Genomic DNA, 17,468 nt, shown 5'->3' with positions numbered 1-17,468 from the left:
TGCTTCTCCAGGATGCAGATCCAAAGTTTGTTCTAAAACCATTCTTAAACAGTTAACCCTTAGGTTTACATTTATAGTCCTTATTTTTAGGGATCAAATGTGACTCTTTTTGAGGGGGTGGGGTGCCACGCAGCATGCAGGATCTTAGGTCCTCCACCAGGGATTGAACCCGGACCCCTGAGTGAAAGCCCTGAGTCCCAACCACTGGATCACCAGGAATTCCTAAATGTGACATTTCTTGATTTGACTCTAAATGGAGCTTGGTTCTTTCCAAAAGTTAAATCGAACATCAAGATTGTGCCAATACTGAGAATACTTCAAGGAATATGCCATGAGTCCTTTAGGTCTCAAAGGAAAAATACTAAAAATATTTTGAGAGAGGGCACCAAGTTGGAATGAATGCTTCCCAAGGTGACTATTTTATTAAAGAGGACCCTCATTTTTGTTTTTTCATGTTTTTAATTTTTTAAAAATTTATTTACTTTTATTTGGAGGATAATTGCTTTACAATATCGTGTTGGTTTATGCCATACATCAACATGAATCAGCCGTAAGTACACATATGTCCTCTCCCTCTTGAACCTCCCTCCCACCCCATCCCATCGTGTAGGCTGTCACAGAGCACCAGGCTGAGTTTCCTGCATCCACATCAAACTCCCACTGGCTATCTATTTACTTATGGTAGTGTATATGCTTCCATGCTCCTCTCTCCATTCGTCCCACCCTCCCCTTCCGCTTCAAAGTTTGTTTTAAAACCATTCTTAAACAGTTAACCCTTTGGTTTACATTTATAGTGTCCACTAGGAGAATCCTCACTTTGAAGTGCCAATATTACTTTCAGTGAAGTGAAAGTCGCTTAATTGTGTCCGACTCTTTGCGACCCCAAGAATTCTCCAGGCCAGAATACTGGAGTATTGTGGGTAGCTGCTGCCTTCTCCAGGGGATCTTCCCAACCCAGGGATCGAACCCAGATCTCTGGCACTGCAGGCGGATTCTTTACCAGCTGAGCCACCAAGGAAGCCCAAGGAAGAAGTTTACTTCTAGTAAACTGGCTTCTAAAACACTCGTTTCCATATGGTCATATTTCCTACATTGTGCCTTTTGCTCAACACGTATGACAGATGTTGAAACAGAACTAATTCTGGGAGGTGCTGGCAGTAGCAGGCGCGTGTTTTGGCCACTCTTTGGGTGGGTGTATCTCTGTTCCCTTTGGAGATCCAGCCTCCTCTGTTTCAGAGCATCTATTTCCAGTGGTTATAGAGAGCAGAGGTGGGGCTGCTGCCCCAGCCAGGCCAATCAATACATTTCACCCCCAGCTATGGTGACTGGTCCCCGAGATGTATGTGACCAAGTCTGACAGGGAGACTAACTCTGGTACTTTTGCAGAAAGGAGAGGCTGTCTTCCCACTGCGGCTGCTGAGTCCACAGAGGTCAGCCCGCGTGTGTGGCAGCTGCTGTGCATTAGACACACACAAGGGGCAGAGCTGAAAGGCAAGGCAGACGATTCCCGTGACACCTTCAGCAGCTCTAAGTAAAGACACACACAAAGGGGCAGAGCTGAAAGGCAAGGCAGACGATTCCAGTGACACCTTCAGCAGCTCTAAGTAAAGCCCCGAGTATTTCAAATCCTCCTGGACTTCAGTTACACAGGCCAATTTAATTCCTTTTTTGCCTAAGCTAGTGTGACATGGACTTTTGTCATCCATGATGGAAACGGTCCTAATACACGGGGTTATTTACCTTTGATAAGCAATTAAATCATCAGTTTTGTGTTAAATCAACAAAATTAATATTTCAAAATATCAAGTACATCTTTATCTTCTGAAAGTAAACTCCTGAATTATGAAAACTACAGGGAGTACTATGTTCTATCAAGCAAAGAACATGGCAGCGGCAGTGGGAAAATCATTACACTGCCTCTTCCCTTAAAACCAGAGGTTTTCAGGTGGTTAGGATCTCAAGTTGGAGAAGGAAATGGCAACCCACTCCAGTGTTCTTGCCTGGAAAATCCCAGGGACGGGGGAGCCTGGTGGGCTGCCATCTATGGGGTTGCACAGAGTCGGACACGACTGAAGCAACTTAGCAGCAGCAGCAGCAGGATCTCAAGTTCACTTCATAGGTGTCCCCATGCTTGAAAATTGGGTTTTTAATTTAAAATCAACTTCCCTGGTGGTTCAGTGGCTAAGACTCCCCACTCCCAATGCAGGGACCACGGGTTGGATCCCTGGTCAAGGATCACATGTCATAACTAAGACCCAGTACAGCCAAATAAATAAATAATCTAAAATAATAAAATCAATAGACAGCTTTCCCCAATCCAAAATGACCTAAAATAACACAATTTCTCCAAACTGCCAGTGTCTCAAGGCAGACGTGGGTTTGGTTTTACTGTCACAGGAATGCTATGCTTTGGTCAAACAGCCAAATTTCCTCCCAAATGCATCCTTTGGGTCTCTGGGCTACCAAGGGAAGGAATGGGAAAGAACCTTTCTCCTTTCCTGGGCCTCATGGATAGACTTCTATTACAAGCTTGACGAGCTGTTTATATAGCACAATGATGTGTGCAGCTGCATGCGGAACTGGATGACTATCTCAGAGGCATACAGCATGCAGGAAGAGATGCTGCCCAGCTGCGCTTACAGATGCACACAGGTGTGCACACATCAGCCTGCAGGTTCCAGTTCGGAGGCTAGACGACTTATCCAATCGTCTGACCAAAAATCCAGATCACAGAGGGGAAGTGGAGGGCGGGAAGCCCTATGAGTCATTTTACAAACAGATCCTTGCACAACTACCGGGAAATTCCAGTGCAGGAACGGTTGCTAATTCTCCCAAAGCAGATACAGTCTGAAAGCACACAAGATTAGCATTACCAGAAAGTAAGAAAAAGTTCCAGGGATGCTCAACTGTGGCTAAACACGCTTGCAATGGAAAGTTTCCTAGTCCCTCAGGACATCGCCGCTTCTTGTGGTTTCTAAACAGGGACTCTGAACAGAGGCCGGGCCACACAAGCCCCGCCACCCTGGTTCTCCAGGCTCTTTCAAAATAATGTAAGCTCAATTAAGACAGAGGGAAGTTTCTATTTTAAAGAGTAAGATCAGCTGATTAGCCAAAATCTGGGAAAAAAAAAAAAAAAAAAAAAGATGTCTGCAACTTAGGACAGTGGTCCTCTGACATGTACTTCTGTGGATCTTTCACTGGGGTTGAAAATCCTGACAGAATCTCCTTATGCTGTTTAGGGAGAAAACATGGGCCACGAGTAGAAAGAAAATCACTGCTATGTACCTGCAAAGCTTACTCTTAGCTCAGCTTTTTCTAACATGATCGACATCAATCAGATACACTAACAGACTTCCCAAGTGCTCCCTAACCTGAAGGGAAAAGGATGTTAAAAAAAGAAAAAAGAAAACCAACACCTTCTTTTTGAAAGAAATCATCCCTAAAATAATAAAAGCCTGTGGATTTTCACTTCAGTCAGATTTGTGAAAAAATCCTGGTATTTACAACAAGATTTTACAGCTTTGCAAAAACAAATGTAGAACTTTGGCGTTAATTTCATTTAAACAAATATACTCCTGAGCATACCAACCTACTCTATCCAGTTGGTCTGTAGGCATAACACTAAATATTTTGAAGTTCTGTATAAGGTAAAGGCACTTTTCTAAATACACCTAACTTCCCCATTTAAAAACTCTAGTTTGGGTTTGAATTTTCTAAGTTGCCACACACAGGACTATTAAAATGATTTTCACTTCTTTTCCCCACAAGACTTCCTGTGGGAGGACTTTGAGGATTTAGAAGCAAACTCAATAGCAGTATGAAGGGTGGACTTCAACACCACCCTTCAAGGGTATCTTCAACAGCAGACAGGTTCTCAAAACAGAAGCAGGGAGGTCCCGGGAGCTCACGGGAAGGGCTGACCCTGCTGCACCCCACCACCCAGGGGACAGAGCACACGCGACCGGCACTCACCACCTTCTCCTTGGACCTCAGGACCCCCAGCTTCCCGAAGCGCACGTGGAAGGGAGAGCACTGGTAGGAGCCATCCAGCTGTCGCACAACCACCACGTCGATGCAGCCGGACAGCGTGGCCTGGTTGATGCCCTTGTAGAGCTCCTTCACTGTGACGATCACCTGCCCCGCCAGCTGCCCCACATAATTCATGGTTTGAGACTAAAAGAGACAGAACAGATTGGATGAGATGTTAACACTGAGTTTGTGGATCTAATGACAACAGCAGAGAAAAAGCTGCAGTGACGACATGGCCCACGTGTCCCCCAGACTATTATCCACCCTGTGACGCTCGCCCCTCCATGTCACGCTGACGTGGTAGCTACACACGTCCACGCACGGGCAGCCCCAGCCCGTCCACCGTGGAACTGAGAAGTGGCCGAGCTGGGCGTGCATAAGTCCCCTTCCCTCTTTCAGCATCTCGGATCAAGCCTACTACCACGAGGTGCTTCCCCTCAAAGTACAGAACCTGCAGGAACCACCAAGGAACCCCGACAGCATTCAGCCCTCCTGCCCGAGACAGCTGGGTCCTGCGTAAAATGCATCCACTGAGGAAGAAGCCATGCAGAACAGTGAGTGAAGATCACCCCCGAGAGGAAGTTCCTGTCGCGAAGTGCGTGAGAGATGGATTTTCTACAGAATTAAGACTATGGTTCAAAGACACGCTAGGTTAAACAACCAGTGAGCAAGGCTGGGCTGAACCGATTTGTAACAAACCCTTCAGAGCTTCAGCACAGCTCACTAGAACACACGTTCACGTGCCACAAAGTTCAAAGCACAGAAAAAAGGTCTAATCCTGTTCCTTAATGACAATTCACTATTTAAGTCAGGACCACCAGACTGCAGAGTGTCCTCCAGGAAGGGTCAAAAGGGCGAGGGTACCTGCCTGGGGCGCAGGGTCCCCATCCATTTCATCTAACCACAGGATGGGGGCCTGTGCCCCCGGCTCTTCCGTTAGCCCCTCTTTAGTCCTAAGGTTGTCAAATTTCATTTCCGGTGACCCACACAATCACAGTTCATCCATTAGACACTGGCTCTCCTAGCAGAGTGTCGAAGCACAACCGAGGAAAACACCTTCCTGAGGAGAGGAACACAACCCTGACAAGAGACCCTCCCCGCCTCAACTTCCGCTGAAGCAGAGATGCGACGGGCTCTTCTGCAGGGGATTCACCATCAGCACGGCTGCCTCTCTAAACCCGGATCAAAAGCTCTGATCGTGAGATCAAAGTTACAGGCTCAGAAAAGTTCCCAGAGAGCACGTTCTAGCCGTAGGAAAGTCCAAATCTGAACTGGAAGGACACACACCCTGCCCACACAAGCCCAGAGCCCCCCGGCGCCCGTGCCGCAGAGATGCCCACTGCTCTTCACAGGACAGCCGGGGCCCAGACCCCGCTCAGACACTCCTTCCCGCTCTCGTGCACGGCTATCAAGGCCTAGTTCCACGTCACGGAGCCGAGCCACAATAGTGTCACCTGGAAAATGCCCTGAGTATTTTAAAGCTAGTGCCAGCAAGGCCCCAAAATGCACCTAAAGAGCTGGCTGTGGGGCTGTAACAGCTGGGGAACTTACACTGACAGCAGAATGCAGTGGCATGCGTCCTTTACGTGGTGAGCTCTGCCACATGGACAAGTTGCTATGAATTCAGCTCTAGGATAAATGAACTCGACAGTAAGGCCAAATGAAGCACATATCAAGTGCTGGACAATGATTTCTTGAATGAATAAGGGAATGGACAAACAAACCATCACTAAAAGAGAATAAAAAAGAAACATGTGGAGTGGATATAGTGTTTTATCCGACTACATCAATATCACATATTTTTTAAACACTGATCTTTTTAGGTTGTGATAACCGTGGATTCACACACATGCAGTTCTAAGAAATAATATGAAGCGATACCGTGTATTCTTTACCAGCTTCCCCCAGTGGTAACATCTGGCAAAGTTCCAGTGCAGTTATCCTAATTGGGCGTCAATAGTGACTCAATTAAGACTGAGAACATTCCATTATCACAAAAGTTTGCCCTGTGGGCCTTTTATGGTCACACACACCTGCTATCCCTCTGTCGGCTCTCCCTCCCGAATCCCTGGCAACCACTGATCTGCTCTTCACTGCTGAGATTTTTGCCATTTTTAAGGAGGGTACAGGATCACACGGTACCTAACATTTGGGGACTGCCTTTTCCCGCTCATATTTCTATGGAGACTCATCCAGATTGGTGCATGCACCAACAGCTTGTTCCTCTCTACTGATGCTGAGTATTTCATGGAGTGGATATATGCAGTTTACTCATTCACTGGTTGAGGAATAGCTGAGCTATTTCAGATTTTTGGTTATCACAAAGAAAACTGCTTTAAACATTCCTCTATGGGTTTCTGTGTGAAAATCAGTTCTCAGCTGACTGGGGAAAATGCCCAGGAAACGTGAGCGCTGGTTTGAATGGGACTCGTCTACTTAGTTTTTACAGACGCAGACACCAGAGCTCTTGTCCACTCCCACCAGCCGTGTCTGAGAGACGCGGTGTCTCGAGTCCCTGCCGGCACTTGACATGGTCACTACTTTTTATGACAGTCCTGATGACAGGTGTGTAGTGACACTGGTTTCGATTTGCATCTCCCTAATGGCTAATGATGCAGAAAATTAAATTGTGTGATATAAAAGAGCACTACAACTGATTTAGAGAAAAAGTGAATAAATATATTTTTGTTCCTTATTTTTGGGGTCATGGTGCACAATCTTTATACGTTAAGAGTGTCTCCAAAAACAGAAGTGAAATAAAGTTTAGTCTTAAGCAGTTCATCTTTTCACTCTCTTTTAGTATTTTTCAGCAACCTAGAACAGTGCATCAGAATTATCATATTCTGTAGGTGATACATGTTCACCAACACCCTCTTGGCCTGTCATGGCACATATGTTAAACCAAAAGCACCCACATCTTTGTATTATGCCTGACAGTAGCAATTTTAAAATGAGTTGTGTTACAAATCTAAAAAGAATTTCATAACAAATCATACAGCCCTCTTCTTAAACTGAAAAATGATAACCTGAGCATCTACATTCAGACGTAAACGACCGCATTATAAACTAAATGTGTAACAAGCTTACATCAACTAGAGGACACAGCCCACAATTAAACGCAATTATGTCTATTCAGGATGGTTTTAATTACCATGGATAAAGGATGGGCTGCAATACAAGAAAGTCTATTGTGTAAACGCCATTCGCTAAATGCAGAAAAATGCAGGCTGTCAAATGGTTGGTTTCCTCTCAGCAACAACCCCATCCATATCATGAAGCTTGGAGAACAGAGTAAAGGGAGGCCTGGTGCCACTGCCGGGGGGCTGAGGGCCCCCCTCCCACTCAGGCTGCGGAAAACACTGGCAAGCCAGCAAGAAGCCCTCATCAGGAACAGAGTTGGCCAGCACCTTGATCTTGGACTTCCCAGCCTTCAAAACCAGGAGAAATAAATCTCTGTTGTTTAAACTACCCAGTCTGAGGCCTTTTGTTACAGCAGCCTTAGCTGCCAACGACTCAAGTATCTTCTGCAGCATCACACACTAGACGGCTTTCCAATCCTGCATGCTTCCAGTGGACAGAGACTCACAGCCCTTTCCCTAGGAGGCACTCCACAGACAGATGGCCCTGGCTGCTGTGTCCACAGAAGCCACACCGCACATGCCCCACCCTCCTCTAATGGACCCCTCCACACACCAGGGAGTTCACTGCACAACCGCAACCAGGTCTCATCTCTTCTGAGCTAAGCATTCTTAGTCCTTAAAATAAGCGAAATGACTGGGTTTCCTTTCATTTTTATAACAAACTAAAGAACTTACTTTCCTTAAATGGAAGATCCAAAACTAGACACTAGGGCAGGCACAGACAGGCCTGACTGATGTCCAGTCCACGCAGTGTGCAGTGCGATTGGGGCCAGGCACATTGCCCATGGGCTGGCTTACATGCCTGGGCTCCCGAGACAGGGAAGGAGGCGCTGACCGATCACTAACCGCAGACGGTAACCAACTGAGTGAGACACTTAACAGAGGCCAAATGGCCCTTCACACATAAAACTCAACAGACCAAATCGCATGATTATCTCATTATCAGACTCTCCTTATCAAACATTTTAAAGTAAACATACACTAGCATCTGGAATAATAGCTGGGAGGTTTCCAGATTCAATCATTTACCAAAAGTTTAAAGATTTGCTTAGCAGCTTTTCCTGAGCATCAGAGAAACTAAAGTCAACCATCATGATATGCAGTAGAGACTTATAAAGGGGAATGGATCAGTAGGTGGTTCAAATCCAAATCCCCTCTGATAAAAACTGGCCCCAAACTATTTAAAAGTGACATGTTCAATCAAAAATCACATTTATTAAGAAGAGTAACCTCAGAGATACAGGTAACTGTTAAAATATTACAATCTCTAAATTATTATCAATACAAAAATGGATACACTGTAAACCACTGATATATAATTAAAATCTGTACTGGAAGTTTTAAATGAAGTGAAGTGAAAGTCACTCAGTTGTGTCCGACTCTTTGTGACCCCATGGACTATACAGTCCATGGAATTCTCCAGGCCAGAATACTGGAGTGGGTAGCCGTTCCCTTCTCCAGGGGATCTTCCCCACCCAGAGATCGAACCTGGGTCTCTCACATTGCTGGCGAATTCTTTACCATCTGAGCCACCAGGGAAGCCCAATAATGCTTGCCTTCATAATGCTGGGTACTATATTAGTTAGCTGGTACTACTAGTTGAAGCTGAAGCTTCAATACTTCGGCCACCTGATGCAAAGAGCTGACTCACCGGAAAAGACCCTGATGCTGCGAAAGATCGAGGGCAGAAGAAGGGTGTGACAGAGGATGAGATGGCTGGATGACATCACCTGACTGGATGGGACATAAATCTGAGCAAGCTCTGGGAGATAGTCAAGGACAAGGAAGCCCCAGTGCTGCAGTCCATGGGGTTGCAGAGAGCTGGATACAACTTATCAACAGACCAACAACTAGTTACTACCACGAACAAACACAACTGCAGTTGTTACATGTCTATCACATGTCAGGTGCTGTGTTAACCTGGATGTTATCTCATGTAATCTTCACAACCACCCAGGACTTTGGTATGGCACGAGGCAAGGAGGCTCAGCAATGTCCAAGACTGCTGCACTTCATCATAAAGCTGATAACCAAACTCAATCTGATTCTGGGGCCTATGTCTTCAACAGCATCTCTAAGTGACCATCGTCTGTCACTGATGATAAACGCCTTGACAAAACCCCCAGATTTCTTGCGTTCCACAACGGGAGTATTATTTTCATGTAATGCTACTCAACCCCACAAATAAGAAGTGATTACAGAGTCCAGAGCCACACTGGCCCTCCTGTCTGCCCGCAGGGTTGACCACCCACCGGCTGCTGGACTCCCCTCAGATTAGGAAGTGTACATCCTGGGAGATTCCTGGGAGATCGTGAGGGACAGAGAACAGCTTTTATCAGAGGACTTACCCTCAAAATTGCAACCTCTGCTCACAGACATGAGGAATGTGCTAAGAGGGGACAGAACCTTCTAGAAACTTCAGGAAACAAACAACAACATACTGTGACCTTGCCCGGTCCAGCTTCTACCTATGCTCCAGGCAACCAAGCTTGCATTCTGCGCTTGACATCCCTCAAGAACGTTCTCAAACACACTTCACCCAACCTCCAAGGGGATCTGGGTCTCCCAGGGCAGACTCCTAAGTGAAGGCTGAGCCAGACAGCGCTGCCTGCCTCCCCCACGATCTGAGGGCCGCTCTGCAGTCCTGACAGCTGTCCAAAGATCCCTGAGTCCTCCAAGGGGTCCATACGTGGACCTGGAGGGGACCCCAGCCGGCAGGAACGTCACTTCCCCGAAGGTGGGAGATGAGAGGTGTCTGCTGCAGCATCTTCCAGGCCTGGGAGGGCAGGGGCCCAAGCACACAGGGGACGTGCTGTCCTTCAGGAGCTAAACTCAATCAGGACACCGCCTGGGGCCAGCAGATGCTTGGGACAGGGTCCCACTCAGATTCAAGGCAGCACCTCATTTGACATCTCTCTGTTTTGCCTCCTCCCCATCAGAGCAGACCGCCAGTGGCTTTTTCTTACTTTATAGTAGCTGCCTTTAATTCTTACTTTATAAACTCAGAGCAGGAAACAGCAGCATGAGGAAAGGCCTTGCCCTCAATGAGGAGAGTCCCTGAGATCCAGAGCCCCACAGAGCAGACAATCTGTGAGCCCCTCTGGCCTCCTGGAACCCCAAATCCATGAGGAAAGGACACCTAAGCATCCCCCTCTACGCACGGCCCCCAGCATCCCGTCCAGAGCACAGGGCCAGGGCCCCGAAGGGCAGGGGGCTCCTCCACACACCCCACCAGGACCACGAGGCCCCATGTGCAAGTCCACAGACCAAAACCCAGGGTCCCCAGCAGAGTGCCTGCACATACTGAGTGGTCCAGACAACTCCGTTATGATGGAAAAGGAAGGCCTTGAGAGCCTCGTGCGGGGAGGTCCCTCACAGGCTAAGAACCATCATGCAGGATGAGTGACTCCTTCAAGGGCAACATGACAGAGGACTTGTAATTTGCCCGGCAAAACGGCCACCATCCTGGGCTGTGTCTGGCAAGACTTTCATACAGCTGGACAAAACCAAGACCGGCTTCATGCCAGGCACCAGAGTGAGACTTTGTGGCAGAAGTCCTGCGCTCTTTCCCCCAGAATCCTGAGTCCAGCAAGAGAAAGCAGCATAAACACTGTCTTCATTTACAGAAGACCTTGTGATCACGCTGTCCTGGTGACTGAGGAAGATTAGATAAGGAAGAAAGAAAACCTGCAGGGGAGAGTAAGGAAAGGCTTCAAGAGGCAGAACGTACTTGTTTTTGGGGTGAAAATGTCGTCGGGGTTTACCAGGCCAAGCATGGGGGGTTCCCGGGGACAGTGACTGGGAGGGTGTGGGGAGCCTGAGGCGAAGGGGAGGTGATGCAAGGCCTCGGACTCGCCCTTGGGCATGGGCCGGCCAGGATCAATGCGTGGGTAGGGAGGATGACTTAGAGGCAGAGACCCCTCGGAAGCTCCCATGGCCCATTTGAGGAGAGGAGACACAGAGGAGGTGGAGAGGCAGCAGGACCAGCAACAGACCCCAGGCAGACGTGCAGGCAGGGCAGCTGTCGGGGAGGAGCACGCCACCAACTCCAGGCAGGGCTAGAAACACATCTGGTACCTCGCTGGGATTCAGCCAATAGTGAACAAACCAACTTAGAGGGAAGCAGAAAGGACAGACTTGGTGGGGATCTTCCTAGCAGGGTTGAACTTCAAGAATTTTACTTAATACATTGGCTCAAAATTTTGCGTACGTGAAAATCACACTGAGCAGTTTTTGAAAATGCAAAATTTTCCTGAATTTTAAGCAAAATTTCATAACTGATTATGAAGATGAGCCGGGTAAGGCAAGCAGAGCTCCATGAAGGGCAGTCCCTCTGATAAAAAAGCCATGCCTATTCTTGCTGCTTCCCAAATCAGCTTCATTGAAAGGACTCCATGGACACTGAGCCCCTCAGGTGCTAGAAGACAGGGTTCTGGACTCTTCCTGAGCCTGGTGTCTGGATGTGGAAGGGTCCCTCTGGAGGGACCCAGATTTAGGAAGGGTGTGGTATTCTTTGGGCCCCAGTATTCTTTGGGGGTTCTAGTCAATTTCCTGTAGGTTATGAGCCTATCAGCTGTTTTTCTAAAAAGGAGCAACCCCATCACTTTCACTATCTGAAAGCAGCCAAGTCCCAGCTTCATGTCTCCAAGGACCACACTGCAGATTGGGGCTTCCCCGGGAGTGATCCTTGGACCGTCTGCAACAGACTCAAGTTATGGAGGACAGAATGCAGACTCCTAAGTCCCAGTGCAGACATAAAACCGGAAGTGGGCCCCTAAGGACCTGTAACTTCTAGGGACTTCCAGTACCCATGGCAGGCGCTTTCTCCTCCCAACCTGATGAGGCGTGTTTAGGAAACCAGACAGCTCTGGGCTACAGTCTGTACTGCCCTCCAGGCACACCTATCACCTCGAGGTTGGATCCAGATTCCACAAACTCTGAACTGCATACATTTCAGCGAACAAACAGCTGATCTGATCATCTTATAGGACTTGGAAGTCTAGGACTAGCAGCTGTGGCTCTATCAAAAGTCATGTATAAAAAACCAGGCCTGGGCAGATTGCTTTCCTAGGGGTTCATTCCCTAATCACAACTCACCACACACTACTCAAATCAGCCTTCAGGATATGTCAGAAGATAGAATTTTCCAATCAGTATTCTCTTTTGGAATTGAACAGATACACGATGCAGGGCTCGGGCATCACAACGCTCTCATCTCTCATCCTGTAATGAGGGACCCAGGCCTTAGTTGGCATCAGCTGGCTGACACGCTGGGGAGACACTTGATTCAAACTGGGCTTAACAGATAGCCAAGCCACCAGCAATGGCAGGGTGAGCCCCCTGAGCACTGACCCGGGGGGGCCACCAGATTACGACACAGAGGTCCACAGCCTTGGCTCCTGCCTGCCCTTCCATCATCTCTCTGAATGACCAATGGTCACAGTCTTCTTTGTTTCCTTGACTTGTTCAGAGTCCATTTCCGATGTCTGTCCACAAAAGACTTACATACGGACAGGCTGGCACCGACGCTGACTTGATAACGCCACCCTGAGCCCTCTATCATTTCCCCCCGCCCCCAGAAAACACCCTGGGAAGAAAATTAGCAAGAAAACATCCCCAGTGTAACCCAGTGAAAGTTTCTACTGAACAACTCAGACTTTTTTTTTTTTAAATGATAGGACAGGAAACTGCTTAAGCTTAGCCACCAAGGCTGCTTAGTTGATAAATCGAGGTTTTGAACCTGTCACAACACACTTTCTTTAAGGAAGTTTGGAAGCACAGATTTCTGCTCGCTGGGCTCACTTCTCGATGAGTTCACCACACTCACTATCTACAAAGTAGATGAAGATTATCTTGGGCTGAGTAAGGTTCAAATAGGGGAAGACACTCTGCCACCATAGCAATACGTGCTCCTTCCTGAGGGGAGGCCTATGTTTTATCAACTGTTTGCTCCAGCTTTTTAAAGGGACAACTAAAGGAAGGATCTAAGTGTCATCTATTTCATATTCAAAACCCATCAATTCCCCACCCTCGACCCTCATCAGCAGCCCAACAACTTTCTAGGCAACCTTTCAAAATCCAACACCAATTTTCTTCTCAATCCATCAACTACTCTTGCTGTTGATCTAATATTTTATTTGAGGAGCAAGGATGTTTTAGGCTTCTTGGATGAGAAGGAGATGGGGACAAATAAAGCCTGTCTACAAGAGAATGTGAACACCCAGAGCACAGGGGAAAAGAAGAAACAAAGGAGCTGGATGAGAATGGTCAGGAAGGAGGCAGGAGGCGGCGTGAGGCCAGGTGGGTCCAGGGCACCTGCCCTTCCCCTCACAGTCGGCAGGCCCTGCCCACGAGCTCACTGTCCAGCCCACCTTCAGACCCTCAGCTCTGACCAAGAGAAGTGTTGCCACTTCACCACTGCCCCAGAGCATGGCACGGTGGCTCACAGCAGGAGGTCCTTAATAAATATTTTTGGGTCAAGTAATGGATGGAGCGATGGATGGATGATGGTGAGATCTGGTGACCAGAACAGCAGAGGGAGGGAGGAGGAGGACACACCACGTGCTGCAACTAACAAGTGAAACCAGAGAGGCAGGGAAGACACTGGGTATTTGTAACTGTGTGTGTATTTAACACATGCATATATTCTTTAAAAATGCCAACAGTGGAGGCCAACCCATCGTTCCACAAGCCATGCTCAGATATTTAGAAATCAACACTTTTCTCCCGATGCTGCTGAAGCTCTCAGAGAAAAAGCCTGCATAAATCTAGTCTGTGTGGGTGACAGTTAAGAATGACACCCGCCTCTGACGGGGTGAATCTAAAAATACCCCCATGAGAACAAAGCACATCCGTGCAGGTCTGCAGGTCCCGGCGCAGAGCACCCAGCCCACAGCCTGGGGGGAAGTCAAGCGCTGGGCAAGACGGTCACAGAAAACAGGTGACAAAGGACACACTTAGCTCGTCATTTTCTAGCAGACAGACCATTTACAGGAAAGCGCCCAACACCACAAGGTGCAGCCGTCACGGTACACGGCTGGTCACAGCAGTTTCACTTTCCTGAGTCTCGGCAATGTACCCAGGGCATTCATTTCCTTCAAGAAAACTGCCAAAAGAGCAAGGGGGGCTAAGACCCCCTGGAGAAGGAAGTGGCAACCTACTCCAGTGTTCTTGCCTTGAGAATCCCATGGACAGAGGAGCCTGGCGGGCTAGTCCATGGGGTCGCAAAGAGTCAAACACCACTGAGCGACTGAGGGAGCACACACAAGGGGAACTACAGGCTCAATCTGACACCTATCCTTAGACGTCACGTAACAAAATTAGTGGCAAGCAGCACATGAGGACAAGGAGGCCCCGAGGACTTTCCTCCACCTTCACACCTCCCCTCTGACCAAACATGCTTCAAACCAGCAGCTCTAGAAACTGAACGCTTCTCATTCCTGCATCTCTCTTTTCCCGCTTTTCCCTTTACTCCTCAAACCGCAAAGCAACGAAGCTTTCTGGCAACTAGTTCTCACTCTTCCTGTCACGAGTAAAATAAGGCCAGCTCTCGTCTACCTGTACCTGAGGTGAGAGATCAGAATGTCACCAGAGTTGAGAGAGAAGCGTGGAAGTAAAATCATTAAGATATGTGCTGAGTTTAAGATTCTGTTTATAATTAATCATGAAAGATATTAGTCAACCCTTGTGTAATGGTTATACCTATCAATACATGAAAAATAGCTAAATGTTTATGCCAACTCTGCTATGAAATATAGCTGTACTTTGAACTATTCAAAATAGATTTAAAAAGTAAGGTGTACTTTTGCAAAGAGTAAAATTAACCCTTTCAGAGTATACAATTTTAACCATGCAACCATGAAAAAGTCACTACAATCAAGAAAATCAAGACACGGAACTACACTGCTGCCGCAAATGCCCCCAGGCCCTTTTGCAGCCCATCCTTTTACCCCACCCCAAGCCAACCACTGACCTGTTCTTTGTCCCTATAATCTTGGCTTTTCCAGAATGTTTCATGGATGGAGCCACTGAGTACATGCCCTTTGGACTACAGCTTCTTCCACTTAGCATCATGTATTGAGACTGACTAATATTCTTGCAGGTATCAGCAGTTCATTCTTTGCTGTTGTTGAGTAGTATCCCACTGTAAGAATGTCTTAAAGTTTGTTTATCCATCCACCAACTGAGAAACTTTGGGTTGTTTCCAGTTTGGGGAGACTATGAACAAATGAAACTACTAGAACTGTGAACAGGCTTTGGTGTGGACATAATTTCGCTTCCCTTGGGTAAATACTTAGGAGTGGTATTGTTTTAAAGATACCTTCGGTGCACCCAGGGGAGTCTGCTAATAAAATAAATCCCTCCATAAATCATTTTACAAAGTGGTAATAATTTAACCATTTCATGAGTTAGGATTTTCATTCATATGTATGAGTTACTTAAATTCATGTATACCTGTGGCGGATTCATTTTGATATTTGGCAAAACTAATACAGTTATGTAAAGTTTAAAAATAAAATAAAATTAAAAAAAAAATTCACTTACACTGGTGAAAATTCAAATTCTTCATTTGTTCATGCCCTAACATTCTGCACTACACACATCCTTGAGAAACTACACATAACATAAGCTACAATTCAGTGTTCTTCCTCATGTTGGCCGTGGGGAAGCGATCGGGTGAAGGGGAGGCGCCCTGACATTTACCCTTCCAAACGCCACCTCACACACCTCCTCCCGCTGCACTCTCAGGGGTAGGTCAGGTAGTGTTACATGCGTTCCACTAGCAAGACATGGGGCTCAGAAAAAATAGCCAACGTACCTGAAGTCAAACCATGACACAGCCACAGCACAGACAACAGCTCAGGTGCGTCTGCCTCAGGTTCCCAGGCTCCTGTATCCTGGGGCCACAAGCTCCCACGCGCAACGCCAAGTGTACCTAACGTTCAGAGCTACACACAAGAAGGAGCTTCATAAGTGCTTTCAGAAGGTCACAGCTCTGCCCATGCTATGTGAAAAATGTTACAGCTTTCATTAGGAGGCTTTAAAGATTTGATTACATTATGATTGTAAATCTATGTTTAAGGAACATATTCTCACCCTAAAATTTCCTGGCTAAGGAAAAAAACTTTGTGGCTAACCTGTTTTGGTGGTCATCATTGATAACTATAAGCAACTGAAAATGAAGCAGGAAAACTGTCTGGCTCGCTTTCACATATGAAAGACACACAACCTCAGCAAGTTTCTTTATAAACCACATGTGGCATTCTCAGTGATGACCATCACTTTAGTCCAGATGTTGGCAGGACACAATTTCCTTTCAAACACCTGACTATCTGAAGTTCTTTCCATTTACTCACTGACCTAGAAGTCAGGAAGTAGCATCAGGAATCTTTTGCAGATGCAATTACAGCTGTGAGATGGGAACAAATGAACATTTTCTTGGAGTTTGGAGGTCTAGAGAAAGGCATGTTAAACTTAATTTGTCTTCCTCTCATGGCTTCACAGAAGCTTAGTTAATATCACAGATAAAGCAAGTTCACATTTTCAACCTGTCCCAAAGCATTACTATCTGAGTCGAAAGGCACTCTGCTTGCATCACACGGTACCTGGTTAAGTTCAGGGGGAAACAAGGCAGATGAACAACCCCAGCGAGATTTGAAGGTCACTCACTGCAGCCACTTCACTGATTTCACAGCTACTAACCTGGCAAGCACGTGGAGGCCTGAAGTCCACAACCCAAACATCCTCAACAACCCCGCCCTAAAGGGTTTATCCTCATGAAGTCTGACAGAGTCAATACCTGCTTTAGAAAGCAAGCTGCACTTTAGAAAAAGGATGCAGACTGCCTTACCAAAAAGAAAACCAAGGATTAGGACAAATCTGGCTTTAGTGAAATTTAGGGCAACTGCCATTTGTTTGCGCGGTCTGTATGTTTATTAACACACATTTCCCTCAGGTGTGCTCAAGTTCTCCGATAAAGTTCTGTTAAGAACATGAGCTGTGAAACCAGACCTATTTCTACTCCACTTCAAGAACCTGGGATGCCCACTCCTAGGAGGTTGAGATCCTTTAAGGGCTAAGAGTGGCATAAAAACTCTTTTCAGAGTAAGAAGAAGGGACGACTAAGCCAGGATGGGAAATGACGATTTACCCAAATGAAGACCGTCTATCAGTGGCAAGTACTCGAAGCCACAAGAGCCTTCGGGTCTGTATGCACCCACAGATTCGTATCCTGGAGTCTGAGTCATCATCACACCTGGGAGGCTTCTAAAAACACAGTTTCCTAGAAAGAAGGCTAAC

General features: G+C 46.9%; 1 protein-coding gene across 6 annotated transcripts in view; it reads right to left on the bottom strand.

Moving 5' to 3' along the window:
- Positions 1–17,468, bottom strand: part of LPIN2 (lipin 2) — a 91,966-nt gene that overhangs the window by 30,423 nt on the left and 44,075 nt on the right. For all 6 annotated transcript variants that reach the window (XM_044934557.2, XM_025273164.3, XM_025273163.3 and 3 more), the window contains exon 2: positions 3,973–4,173. In XM_044934557.2, the coding sequence (XP_044790492.1) occupies positions 3,973–4,164 (192 nt within the window). In that variant the 5' untranslated portion in view covers positions 4,165–4,173. The remainder of the gene's footprint in view (positions 1–3,972; positions 4,174–17,468) is intronic.

This window comes from Bubalus bubalis, chromosome 22, assembly GCF_019923935.1.
Source record: "Bubalus bubalis isolate 160015118507 breed Murrah chromosome 22, NDDB_SH_1, whole genome shotgun sequence".
Lineage (NCBI taxonomy): Eukaryota > Metazoa > Chordata > Mammalia > Artiodactyla > Bovidae > Bubalus > Bubalus bubalis.
Note: the sequence above shows the minus strand (reverse complement) of the source record. Positions and strands in the feature narration are given on the sequence as shown.